The sequence below is a fragment of the Leptinotarsa decemlineata genome, unplaced genomic scaffold, assembly GCF_025532065.1.
Source record: "Leptinotarsa decemlineata unplaced genomic scaffold, Ldec_3_MD MMD2_P_RNA_scaffold_9, whole genome shotgun sequence".
Taxonomy (NCBI): domain Eukaryota; kingdom Metazoa; phylum Arthropoda; class Insecta; order Coleoptera; family Chrysomelidae; genus Leptinotarsa; species Leptinotarsa decemlineata.
The window spans coordinates 16,291,629-16,305,989 of record NW_027412536.1 but is presented as its reverse complement, the minus strand read 5'-3'; the positions used below and the strand labels follow the sequence as shown (position 1 = coordinate 16,305,989).

Below are 14,361 nucleotides of genomic sequence, written 5' to 3'. Positions count from 1 at the left end.
GTTTAAGTAAATTCTCTTCACTTATATTATGTTATATTCTATTCTAATCTATTCTATTCTATTCTATTCTAGTCTATTCTATTCGATTCCATTCCATTCCATTCCATTCTATTCTATTCTATTCTATTCTATTCCATTCGATTCCATTCCATTCGATTCCATTCCATCCGATTCGATTCTATTCCATTCCATTCCATTCTATTCTATTCTATGTTATCCTATTATCCTATTATCCTATACTATCCTATCCTGTTCTATTCTATTTCACCCCATCCCATACCATCCAGTCCCATGTTATGTGTATCTCAAACTACTCCGGGTGCAGGAATGACAGTTCAAAAGTATTGTTCTCTCTCATATACAACTCATAAGAATCACCGACGTACAATCCTCACTGCTTTGTAAATGAAGGCACGATTTAGTTGCAGAGGCATATTCTGTTGCATGAAAAGAGAAAAATTCTTAAGTGAATACCAAAATCCCCCGACGAAGAAATCATCCTAACGACCAGCATTCAGTAATTCATAAAAAAGGCGAATTATTTAGATTACTGAAATCTTGCATGAAATATTTACTGGGGAAATTGGTCTTTGCAATTTGTTACAAAAAGAATTACTTCTGGCCTTGAAATAACATTTATTATCACTTCCTTTCAATGTTTGTAAAGACTTCAGATTATAGGTGGAACTTGTGTTCAAGGAAACATTATGATTGTATACTCGTTAATATTCAGTTCAAACGAAAAATCTTTAAAAAAACTGCATAATATGTGGCTGTTCATTCATGCCTGATGAGAGCACTTTGACGATCATTGGTTTTCTCAATTATTTCGTTCTTGTTTTTTATATCATGTTGAATTTACTTTATTCCAGATTCCTACTTTGCTGAAAAATATCTGGGCTTCCCTTCAAAACACCTCCAAGAATATGAAAATGCTGATTTAACATCAAAAGCAGTTAATTTAAATAATCGACATTTTTTGTTGATTCACGGAACGGCTGACACGGAAGTAATACAACAACATACTTCACTGTTGACAAAGGCATTGATAGATCAAGATATTCTCTTCCAACAACTGGTAAGAACTTTTTTTGAACAGCATTTTTCCAGATATTCAGAAATTTATTTTAGTACGCAAAAACATAGATTGTGTTTCTCACGCCAGATTCACAATTAATTCTTACAAACTCAACGGGTTGATAAAATTTCTAAACTGGAGAAAAGAAGAAAGCAAATATTCATTTTATGTGTTTATGAATTGCTTTCTATGACCACATCGTTAAGCTCTAAGTGATGCTGACGGAAAATGTAATTCTTTTTAACTTCTATACGCCTTCGAATCTGTTTCTTGATTTGACCCTAGAATTCGGTTTTTCTGATCTCACAGTGTAAAAATATAGAAAAAAAGTAAATTATGTATGTTCCATTTGCTTCTGAAGTTTACCCATGATTTGGATGTTAAATGATTTTTAACATGACCAGTTAGAGCAAAACTAACCCCCGATGTACATTCGGTGACATCAAAAAATGAAAAATTACTTTACGTACGCCAGTGGTTTGTGTAACATTATCACCTACCATCAGGTCGGGTACGAGCGTGTAATATTTCTTCTTGAGCAATATTATATAGTTCAGTCAGTCCAGTTCAATCTAACGAGTAGGCAGATTGAGACCTCAGAGAGGACGAGACCTTGGGAGTAGGCAGACTGAGACCCAGGCGTCAAGTCACATTAATTTCTTAAAAATGGTTCGAATACAAAACTCCAGACGCGGATCAATCCGAACTCAACGATAACACACTACTGACCGCGGCATTTCGAAAATTTATATTTCGTATAACACACATACAACAGGCACGAAAAGAGAATAAAGATGTGTTTCCGTATTTATTACCTATTATTTTAATATCATGGAACTGAACTAGTTCTACGATGGAATGTCAGCTCCCTGGTTGATACTGCTAGTCTCAAAGATTAAGCCATACATGTCTCAGTACAAGCCAAATTGAGGTAAATCACATCCAAGGAAGGCAGCGCGGGAAGGTAGTGACGAAAAATAACGATACGAATCTCATCCAAGACCCCAGGTTTGTTCTGGTTCTACGAAATTCAGGTTATTGGACATCAGGATCATGCGCAGTTGATATAGAGCGTTCTGGTTTATTGAGGATAATTTCGGACTGATGAATCCTCTGTTCTGGTTTCGACTGCGAAATGATCATAAACTGTTTTGAACTGTCCCGAATCGTTCTTGCTCTCAAGGGTGAACTGTTGAGAACTATTCCCGTTGCTCATGGGCATTCGTGTGGATACGCTACATAACAAAATAGACGTGATTAATAGTATTTTCTCGTCTTCATCTCTTCATATATACGATAAGTGGCACAGTGGTCTCCTCAAAAGAGTTCTGGTTTAACCAAGTGTCCGAGACTATTTTGGACTGTTTGAGATTTTTTGCTTGTACGCATCATGTCTTGCGCAGTTTCCAAACAGTTTCGAATGTTAGAACCAGAACAAACCTAATAGGAATGAGTACACTCCTCCCTTCAACGAAAATTAATTGAAGGCAAGCCTGGTGCCAGTAGTCGTGGTAATTCCAGGTCCAATAGCGTATATTAAAGTTGTTGCGTTTTAAAAGCTCGTAGTCCAATATGTGTCCCGCGCTTTCGGTTTACTGGGTGCCACAGGACGTTCTACCGGTGGGCTTAGCTCGCGAGGGCGGCCCAACTCAATACCGCCGCGTTGTGCTCTACATTGAGTGTCGAGGTGGGCTAGCACGTTTACTTTTAACAAATTAGAGTACTTGGAACAGGCTTAAACTTCGCCTGAATAATGTGTGCATAGAGTAATAAAATATTACCTCGGTTCTATTTTGTTGGTTTTTCGGAAGCCCGAGATAATGATAATAAGGAACGCATGGGGCATTTTATCGTTTGAAAACGAAAGCCAGAGGTTCGAAGGCGATCATATTTCGCCCTAGTTCTAACCATAAACGAAGCCAGCTAGCAATCCGCCGACAGGATGGAGCACCAGCACATGGTCCTGCTAAGTGGCCTCCTCGTTCACCAGACATGAAACCTCCAGATTTTATTTTTGGGGATCTCTAAAAAATGAGGTGTACAAAAAATCATAACACTGAAGATGAACTGAAAAATTATATTAAAATTATAATTAATGAAATTGATGGTTGTGTTGAAAGCAACAAGTAGTACCAAAAGAATGGCCCAAATCTGAGTCAATTGAGAAGGCGGTATTTTTGAATATTCAGTCAATATTTCATAGCTATTTATTCGCTAACCTGAAGAAATTTTTTGTACTAGTGAACGGAATGAATGTTTCCACATTATTCGCTCATTTTCAACTCTATATATATATATATATATATATATATATATATATATATATATATATATATATATATATATATATATATAATATATATATATATATATATATATATATATATATATATATGATGTGTTGTTTTTCCGGGTGTTCATCCGTTGTGTACTATTCGATAGTCGACGTTTCGCCATCATCTCAGATGGCATTATCAAGACGAGTTACTGCTTCGCTTCGAGAGGTGTAACTGATGTCAGGTTCTTCTTGTGGTGTTTTTATATGGTTTCGCTTGCGTAAGTTGTATGGATTTGTTACCTGTTTTTCTACCTGAGGGTTGTTGATGGCTTTTGGTAGTTCTCCTACCTGTTTTTCTACCTGAGGGTTGTTGATGGCTTTTGGTAGTTCTCCTACCTGTTTTTCTACCTGAGGGTTGTTAATGGCTTCTGGCGGTTCTCCTACCTGCGATGGTTCATTATCAATTTGTGGTTGTCTTTGGTGGTTGTTTTTAATTATTGTTTTCCAAATCCTTGGGATGTTTAGTGAGTCATCCCTTTTGTTGATGAGGCCTTGCTTTTCGATTTCGATAGCTTCCCTGATTTGTCGTATTCTTGGGTTTTGCACCTGTGCTATCTGTTTTGTGGACTCAAAATTAATCTTGTGACCTGTTTGTAGATGGTGTTGAAAGAGGGCAGAGGAGGTTTGTTTTGTTCTTATCGAGTTTTTGATACCCCCATAAAGTATATCATAAAAAATACATTCGACTAAGAATCTGTGAATTCACTTCAATAATGTCAATGAATTCGTCTTGGCTATTTTCTCAAGTATATGATCTTAATTGTGTTCAATAGCCTCTATAAAAAAATTAATCCAATTTTCAAATAATGTCCAATCTCACACCAAGGTTTATTTTTCAGGAATATCCAGATGAAGAACACGATTTCGGTAACAGAGCTCTTCTCCACATGTACAAGGAGATTGAACTATTCTTCAACGACTCTTTTGGACCAGTTGTAAGCGAATGGAGTGACGAATCTACATTTTTCATCTGAATTCTTGTGTTATCCCATCTATGTTGTTGTCGATTTCTATGGAAGTCTATTTGTTATACGTTTTCATGTCTAATATATAAAAAGCCAAAGTTGACGCGTATTAATCTTCTTTTGCTTATTACTTGTTGGAAAGGTAGTGCCTCCGCTAGTGAGAGCATTTTTGGTCTGGATAATTCTGAAAGGTCAAAACAAGATGAGGTAACAACGAAGACCTGATTAATCATACCAAGTTCTAAAGAAGAAAAGCTATTATAGCTAAAATTTCATTAATATCTAAAAACACAGGTTTTGTCACCCACTAATGATCTTGAATAATATTTTGAGTGATTTTTGAAGTCATAGAGAACTGAAATCTGTACCTTTATCCCTCAATAGACCTTTTCATCATAAGACGAGCGCAAGCGTAGCTGTCACATTGAAATGGCGGTAATTCAAAACATTCGTACAGTTTTAATCAACAATGGCTGGGCAAGGAATATTATCTCCACAAACAAATAAATTATTGGAAAAAACCATTGATGGTGCTCCACTTGTTTATAATTCAGTTGTGGCTCATAATTGTGAACAATTAAAAAGGTGGTTAAAACGGCATGGGCGTTCGCAAAAAGGAAAAAAATGAGCTGATTGAGAGGTTAAGTATCGCAGCATTTGTTTACTATCTGAAAACATATAAAAATAGTATTTACAGTTTTATTCTTATTAATAATGTCAATTTATTGGATGTAATTGAAAATATATTTCAGTTGACTTATGGAACTAAAAATTAAATCAAGCCATTAATATTTTGTGGCTGTACATATGACAGTATTAATAAGACGAATATGTAAATACTGAATTGAATATGTTTAGTAATTTTTATTAGAGGGAAATATTCAGTACAACATAATATATACGAAATTTACAGTAAAAAATAAAGAAACAATGTACGTATGTTGAAATTCCTGATAGCTTAAAGGATCAGGGTTTTGTTCAGTTGAACCACTTTCTCCAATGAAATGTAGTGAGCAAATATAAGTATCCTTGGTAACATCATCAATAGATTTAAAGCCTCGGTCACTCCTGCCACATTTTTTCACCTATAATTCAGATTTCGCATATTTTGCACATGCTTTAATATGTAATTTGCTTGAAGATTTGATTATTTTTTTGCGATATTCAAGGCAAGGCTTTGGAAAATTTATGAAATAGTTTTATAGTTAAATGGTTTTGAATGATTTGTATCCTGTATCACTTTTACATACTCCATAACAACACCGTTTTGTTGTTCCTTTTCGTACAGATAACATAATTTTAATGGAGTATAAAATTTTTTTCTGATCATGTCGACCTACTACTTTTTTTTTAACTTTTTTTACAATTAATAAACTTCAATTTATACTTTAATCTTTAAAACATGAGTTGCGGTCTCTATAACATGGTTGTTTACAGAAAACAGTACGAAAAAGATGGCTGATACTGACGCATGCGCACATAAAAAATTTGTGATGAAAAAGTCTATATCTCAAAATAGGGGAGGTGAAAGTTTGTAAGCAACTCACGTCAATTTTCTGGTGGAATACATACAAAATTGGTATTCAGACAATTCGTATGGTTTCATAATTAGGATAAAAAAAGAGTGTGCTTCAGACCACATGACTGAAGTAAAACTTCTTTAGCTCCATACACATGTGAGTATATGCATATAAATAAGGGTGTTTCATTTCTAGGCGACTTTTTTTCGGTCCTACCTTGAAAATAATAGAAATAATAATAACAATTTTATGAATTTCAGGTTTTAATTAACATCCACCTTTTCATCACTACAACTCAAAAACTATTGATTGGGGAGTATTTGCTCAAATTAACTTTTTTGTATAGAACTCAATTTTATAAAAAATCTGCACAATCACTTAAAAAAAATAATACCGAAAAATCGAGTTGAAACGGAAAATAATTGTTTTCGTGTTATTTATATGTGATATCGAATTTTCCAATGAGCGAAGAAAAAAAAATATCGCTTAAAAATTAAACACCCTCATATTATACCTATATATTTGAATTTTCTACAAATATTTAAATTTATTATGGATTTTCATTGATAAATTAACATTTTTGAATGGATTTTTCATTTTTATTTATTATTTTTTTCATCGAATACATCAGTAATTACTATGGTTGATTGTAATACTGAGACAAAAACGCAACACGTGTTTCGCCATACAATGACTTCTTCCAGCGTGTATTTACTAACTATAACTAATTCTACATATTCAATGCTTAATATACCTGCATTTCAAGTACCTGATTTTTACCTAAGTTTCTAATGAATGAAATTACCTGAGCTCAGGTCTCAGTTTCCACATTAAAAAAATTAAACTCTATTCAATTTCAATTGAATTGAATTATTAAATAATAATTCTTGAATCCATTGATTTCTAAACATTCTACAAGATTGAGTTTCAAACTCTTCTCTTCTAAATGTAACACATCGTATTCAGTATTGAACTCATGTCCTTCTGCTCAAAGGTGGTTTGCAAATGTGGAATTGGTCTTTCTATTTACAAAACTACTTCTATGCTCTTCAATTCTTTGGGAAAATGTTCTGCCTGTTCGGCGAATATTCAGTATTGGGCAAGAGCCACAAGTCAGCTCATATACTCCTGATCTCCTAAAACTCTCTATATGTATCTATATAGTCTAATATTTTTCTGACGAAATCCAATTGTGGAAATTCATTCAGAACTAATTTTGATTCACCTAGCTTCTGTTTGGCACCCAGTATATTAGAAAATAATTCAAAGAAAGAACTCTCATCCGGAAGGACGTGTGAGGCAGAGTATCATCATTTTGATAATGATGAACATGGGTTGGAATTAGAAGAATAGCTCCAAACAAATCTTTCATAAACTTACAATTCTCAAAGAAGCTGGCCTCATACGTTGTCCAAAACAAGGCTTATCCAGAAGTGTGATTCGCTTAAAACGTAACTGATCCACTTTACATTACTGTTCCAGATTTGAAAAGGGGGTGTGGGTAACTCTGAATAACGACAAATATCACAACTTTTGTAACATCTGAAGACGCGTATTCATATGAGCTGATGTCGCATATAACACCAAAGACACCTGGCTCGTTGCGAGATGACACAGATGGCTTCAGGAAGTATTTTGAGTTCTGACCGTAATGTAACCATTACGTAACGATGTTACGAAGCAACGCCGTATGAAATAGGCAAATACGCAATACCTATATTACCAATTTGTATCGTATGTAACATAACGCTAGTTGCACATACACCGTTTTTGGACGGCCAGTATAAAATCGGCCGATATTTTATTGGTAGCGGGTGCTTGCACACTCACCAGATTTTTATCGGTCAACAATCAGTTGCTTTGTTGTCATAATTAGCACGCACTACCAAAAGGAAGTTAATGCATAGTAACTACAATTTCACCGAGCATTCGAGACTGGAATAGTCGGTAAAAAACCGTTGAGTATGCAAGACTGTATTTAGTCATGTACTGTACTAAGTCATGTACTGTACTACATGTACATACTGTCATGTACTACTTCCCGGTACTGTGGTTCACTACTGGAATTTGGACGACCGGTACAAAGTCGGCCGTCCAAAATCGGTGTGTGTGCAACTAGCGTAATAGTCCTTTAATGCGACGGCTAAAAATCGACAGAGTGATTCTGTTCATAACAGTTACCCGTGTTGAAGTGGTCATGGATTACATGCTACAGTACTTCATTTCCACTTGGCCGTAACGCAACGTGATCGCGGCTACGTTACGAGTAATATATTACAAATGGATATGCTTCAAGGACATAAATACGATAGTTATTAAGTAAAATGAAGATATTCCAGTATTTTTCTGTTTGCAAAGGCAAGTTAAGTCTCCTTACCAAAACATATTATACCAGCATGAAGTGACCAAAGTTAGAGTGACTATCTCTTTCTGCAAACTAATAAAACTTAAGAGTGAATATGTTGAAAATGAAATATTCTGTGAATATATGTCGTAGATATGACATAAAAGCAAAATACAAGTTTCTTAATGAAATTTTTATGTGAGTCCAACGATTTTGCAGGTACATATAGTAGATACCCAACGCAGCTAACCTATCTAATGCGGCCCAGAAAACTAATGTGATACCATCAGGCACCTGTGCAATGTCTTTCATTTGGAAGATTCGTTGCAAATAACCCCTTAAATATGAAAAGCTGAAATTATTCCCTTTGGTCGGGATGACACCGACACACCGGTTTCGGAGTACTAGTTCCTCGTCAGTGCCAAGTTAGTCGTTTCAAACGGAGTGAACCGTCTGAATATCATATCAAACAAAATCGATAGTCATAAACCCTGCCTGCAGTAGATTCAGTAGGATGTATCACTGTGACATCTACCGACAAAGTCCGGAAGCAACTCCATCTGTTTGTGTGTGTGCATACGTGTGCATGTGTGTGAGTTCATTTTTTGAATGAAAAATTAAAATATTTCATACAATTACAACTGCTTTTGAAGTAAAACAATTCTTCTTACCATATTTGGAAAAAGGGATCTTTCCATCCTAATAATAAAACATATAAATTTCAATTGAGTTTATTGAACATAAACTTATAGATTTTATCTAACAGTTGGCTTCTATTGCAATAATATTCAAATATAAGTACAGAATCACAACCAATTCTTATACAATATAAATTCAATCTCATTCAAAACTGATTCAACATATTTATGAATCAATCAAATATTGTATAATACTAATGGGTACCAGCTGAAAGATATATAATCTAACATTTGTTGTGGCTATAGTCTACACAGATGAAGAAACATATTTACCACCATCTTCCAAGAAACACGATAAAATCAGTTTCAAGGAAAATTCTATAACGTGGATTTACAAGAACACTTATGGAAAAAGCACACACCAATAATGACAAATGAGCTGCCTAGAATGGAACTGGTAGAAATAAAAAATTTGCAAATCTGAGTTTATACCTTCACACAGTTCTTTATAACTTTATACAATTCTTTATACCTTCAAGCAATACTATTTTATACCTTCATGAAACGGAATATATAAACACAGTTTTCTTTGCTGGTTGTTTCACAAAAACGTCAATTACTCAAACTTTGTTAAAGTGACTCACTTGCATTCTAGCCAGTTCAAATAATATTCGAATTACCAACACCATTCATGAGATATGTTATCTATTCAATGAACATCATTTTCAGTTATGTGAGGGATAAGCGATTTGAATTGACGCAATATTGTATACGAAGCATGTTTACGTAGAAGAAACAACATTTTTTCGAAATATTTTCGGCGAATTTAGTACCCTTGGAAATATTTTCTCGTAAAAACAATCTTTAATATTATCATTTCTGTCCATAACAGATCTAGGAATATAGAAACATATCTTATATTTTTGATGAGATGAAGACTAGATAAAACATTAAGTACAATTATCAAAAATAGACCAATGAGGGCAATTTTTCCTGTTTCTTTTGGTCCATGCATTGATATGATTAGAAAATAAATACATATATAAATATATAAATAAATAAACAATTTCACTACCTAGAGACAATAGTTCCATAGTCTAATTTTCGGGTAGTGACATTTCAGGTGAATATTTAAATAAATAAAGAGTATCAAAGTATTTAAAATTCTCTGTGTATTATGAATCTCAGAGTTCAGAATTATTGGACTTCCTTTTCACGTATTTGTTGAAATAATCCGGTCGCCAGCATTTGCATGATCCAGGTATAAGGAACCAATCATAATATAATCGAACTTGGAAACAGCCCAGGGCGTCAACTCCATCGCATTGGGGCGCCCTTTGTGTGGTTGGCTGATCAATGGGTGAGGGTTGTAAACCGGCTCGTTTGTGGAGATATTGTTGATAGTTCTGAAAAAGGTATTGTGTTATTGTACTGCAGATGAGTCGAAATTCTTAAAGAAATAGTTTTTGACTTTTTGTGTCTTTCAAAATAGTACCTTTGCATGAAAAATTATTTTGAGATTCATGGTATTTCTCAACTCCAGGAGGTTATTGCTTGTGAAAGTTCCTATTGATATATATTTAAATTTCAGGGAGATGCGAGATATTGAAAGTCGGAATGAAAATGTACTTTTTGTGGGGTGTACTATATTAGGTAATTTCATCATGCGAATGAAAGTAAGCAATCTAAAATCAGTGATATATAAATGGAAACAGAAACTTTTTTCATGATATTTCAAATCGTGCAGAAATCCTAGCCAAAAAGTTGCTTATCGGTGAGACATTTTCGGGAAGAATGCGTATATAACATAACGATAATGAAACTGAAAAGTGAATTTGTGGCTGCCAATAAATTCAACAAGGCCGAAATTAGTAACTACATTACAGTTCTACAAAAATTTTGTATAAATCCTTCAATTAATTCCAGTTAGTCTATTTTTTGACAGTTTCTGTAAGAAACTCTGCGAGGTATGTTAGAAGAGCATATGATTCATGAATGATGAAGCACTTGCTCATTTCAATAGTATCGCTCGCGAATAACATAACAATAAAATTTTTAATAATGGTTGGATAGATTGTGCGGGACCTCAACTGTGACTACCAAGGTTGCCAGACTTCAATCCTTTGGCTCATTCTGTTTTTCTGGTCCCCGTTTGAAATAAAGTTGATACGATGAAAACGGATTCGAAATTATAGTAGTTTTTATAGATATCAGTAGTAGTAGTAGTAGTAGTTTTTCTAACGTGCAATATACAGTGTCTCCATTAAAGTGCGCACCATATGGGAAACTTTTTTTTCGAAAAGTTTCAATGAAGTTCAACTTCGGCACTTGTTTGTGCTTTAAATTTAACTTAAAATGATGCGGCCAACTGCGACCCACCGACGTTCAGTGTTTGTCAAATTCAACTTTTTTTTTGAAAAAAATTGAAAAAGTGCATTTCTTGATCGAATTTAACAAAAAATTACTTGAAAAAGTTATGTCTACGTCAATTTCATATCCATATGTCAAATTTTATGCAACTAGAATAAAGTTAACGTTTTGCTTATTTTTGACAGATATCCCCTTTATTTTGAAAAACAAGTTCGGTTAATTGTCATCAATTCATATATACATAACAAACTCTTCATGGAGTTTAACTTTTCTGATACATTTTTACTTATACAGACATTTTTAGAAAGAAATTAAAAATTTGCTATAAAAAATTTAACATGACTGGTGCAAAGTTTTAATTTCTCTCTAAAAATGTCCGTATAAGTGAAAATGTATCAGAAAAGTTAAACTCCATGATGAGTTTGTTATGTATACATGAATTGATGACAATTAATCGAACTTGTTTTTTAAAATAAAGGGGATATCTGTCAAAAATAAGCAAAACTTTAACTTTATCCTATATAGCTGCATAAAATTTGGCATATGGATATAAAATTGCCGTAAACACAACTTTTTCGAGTAACTTTTTGTTAAATTCGATCTGAAAATGCATTTTTTCAATTTTTTTCAAATAAAAAGTTGAATTTTACAAACACTGAACGTCAGTGGGTCGCAGTTGGCCGCATCATTTTAAGTTAAATTTAAAGCACAAACAGGTGCCGAAGTTGAACTTCAATGAAACTTTTCGAAAAAAAAGTTTCCCATATTGTGAGCACTTTAATGGTGACACTGTATATCACTTATATTAATTCTTCTATTTCTTTCAAAAAATCTTCAGATTCCCCACTTCTCTGAAAAAAATGAGTTAGATATTGTGATTATTCAATATATATCTCAAAAGTAATCAGAAATGTGGTTCTAAAATCCCTACTATTGTGCTGGTACTACTGAAAAACCGGTTCACGGTTTCCTGAAAATTGGTAAACCAAACATCAAAATACTAAGCGATGATTTTGATTTTGTTATGGTGAAAGTGACAATTGGCAGATAATGGGTTTGAATTTGGAATATTTGAACTTTGAATGGGCTATTGTTGAGAGATATCTTGGTCACTTGTATGTTGTTTCAAGGAAAAAAAACAAAAAACCGAATAGTTCCTGATATTGAAGAGTAGATAATTATGCTATATGCCTAGATGAGTAGAATCATATGATTTCCAAAACATTTTATCATTCACAATTTCTGAAAATACTTATAAATTTTAATGACTAACATACTTCTTAATTCTGAACGCTTCCAGTCATCAACAAGTGTCACATTTCGATTACGAAAACATTGATCTACATTGGTTAAAACATGTTCAGTTTAACAAATATCAAGAAAGTCATGCCTAGTAAACCTAACGTAAACTAAATGAAACTTAATAAACATTAAAACTAACAATATCAAGAGACGATTCGTTTATCAAATTCAATTTACTCGTCCTTTTCAGCTGACCGCAGGTCAATGGAACCAGGTCGATCGTTAGCCAGGCGGCTCGACGTGAGTGCTTTGTTCACTCACTAGAATTAACTGCCGTGTGGGTCGGTGGTTCAAGCCCTAGTCTGAGCGATCGATTTTCACTCACTATCGTGCAACCCCTGTTAGGAATCACACGTTAAAAGGTGAGACCTCGTTAATCCTTAGCTCGCACAAGTTTCGACTACTGAAGGTTGTCGTTCGTTGGAGTGTGACAGCTGGTTAACGGAAAAACAGATTCATTTGAAAGAATTTAAGATTCGAACACACTTAGAATGAGGAACCGAATTTCCTTTTTACACCAATATCTGCATCTTTCCTTGAGGAACACAAAACTATCACTCACAATTTCTTTGTTTTATCGAATATAGATAATAACAGAAAAAAATAGTATCGTCAGTTTCTGAAATTCTTCAGTATTGGGTTCCTTTGTGATTTTCATCTTACTTCAACTCATTACAATTCGAAAGTAATTCTTCAACAACAACAACTTCAATGTTAATTTTAATTACTATAACATAAATCAATTAGAAAACGTGTGATTATAGTGTATGATTTTCAGTTTACACTCCGAAAATAATTTAACTATTGACTCTTTACAAGGACACACTTGACAATAATATATTTCTCAGATTACCACAGTCAAAAATTCTGATTAGAAGTGGTCAGCAAGAGTTTATTTTCAAAACATATATTCGAACACATGCAGAATCCTAAATGTTTTACAATGAATTCAAGTTGGAAGTGGGCATGAGTATGAAATGACATTAGACATCATTTGAATATGACGCGATCCATTCAAATATGATGCGTTTATTTTCATGTTTGTAGTCTAGCCGTGAGACACATCTCACGAATACCCGTATGTCCAAAATTCAGAATCCCATTCGTTGGTTTTGGATCAGATACAGATTCATTTGTTTATTGTACAACAACACAACATGCAGAGGGTCCAATGACGTATCGTCAACCTTGTCATCGCTTTCAACCTCGTCACTTATCTTGCTCTCGAAAATTGTTCTCGAACTAATTTGTTACGACTCATTGCCTCTTGCCATATCCACATGCAATAAAATATTTTCGTGTGTAGGGAAAAATCTTTTTGGCTTTCTACTTCTTCAAAAAGTTTGTTTTATAAAAACTATATACCCGTTTCAACTGAAATTTTAGTATGATTATTGAAAGCGTTATACAGTATTCTAGAAATAAAAGTCTTGAACAACTTTTTTTTTAACATTTTTGAGAATTGGGTTTAAAACTATTCATTTCCCCCAAAAAGGTTTCCTTAAAAACTTCTCCTTAGGACTCGTTGAAATTATCTTCTGACTATAATGGTACATTATTCAAATAGAGGTTGAAAATAAACTCCAATTTTCAAAACAAAAACTACACATACCAAACCATAAGATATATAACAGCATATTGAAAATTGTTTGATAAGTTATTTAAATGAAAGTATTTTTTTCATTGCCCTTCAGTTTATGTAACCTCGTATTTCGGAATTTGGCAAGAGTTTCGCTCCTTTCATCTCACCTAGAAGATCACTTGATTTCATTGAAAAATTGTCAATTTGACCGAGTTTGAATATAT

The 14,361-nt window shown here is 33.7% G+C and overlaps 2 protein-coding genes across 11 annotated transcripts in view; one reads left to right on the top strand and one right to left on the bottom strand.

The window, feature by feature from the left end:
- LOC111513626 (inactive dipeptidyl peptidase 10) overlaps positions 1-4,479 on the top strand; it is a 260,347-nt gene extending 255,868 nt beyond the window's left edge. For all 10 annotated transcript variants that reach the window (XM_074170728.1, XM_074170732.1, XM_074170735.1 and 7 more), the window contains 2 exons: positions 873-1,078; positions 4,256-4,479. In XM_074170728.1, coding sequence (XP_074026829.1) covers positions 873-1,078; positions 4,256-4,390 — 341 coding nt within the window. In that variant the 3' untranslated portion in view covers positions 4,391-4,479. The remainder of the gene's footprint in view (positions 1-872; positions 1,079-4,255) is intronic.
- A 4,481-nt stretch (positions 4,480-8,960) lies between these two features.
- The window catches only part of spz6 (Spaetzle domain-containing protein 6), a 29,690-nt gene continuing 24,289 nt past the window's right edge, over positions 8,961-14,361 (bottom strand). The window contains exon 6 of the mRNA XM_074170724.1: positions 8,961-10,289. Within this exon, the coding sequence (XP_074026825.1) occupies positions 10,068-10,289 (222 nt within the window). The 3' untranslated portion in view covers positions 8,961-10,067. The remainder of the gene's footprint in view (positions 10,290-14,361) is intronic.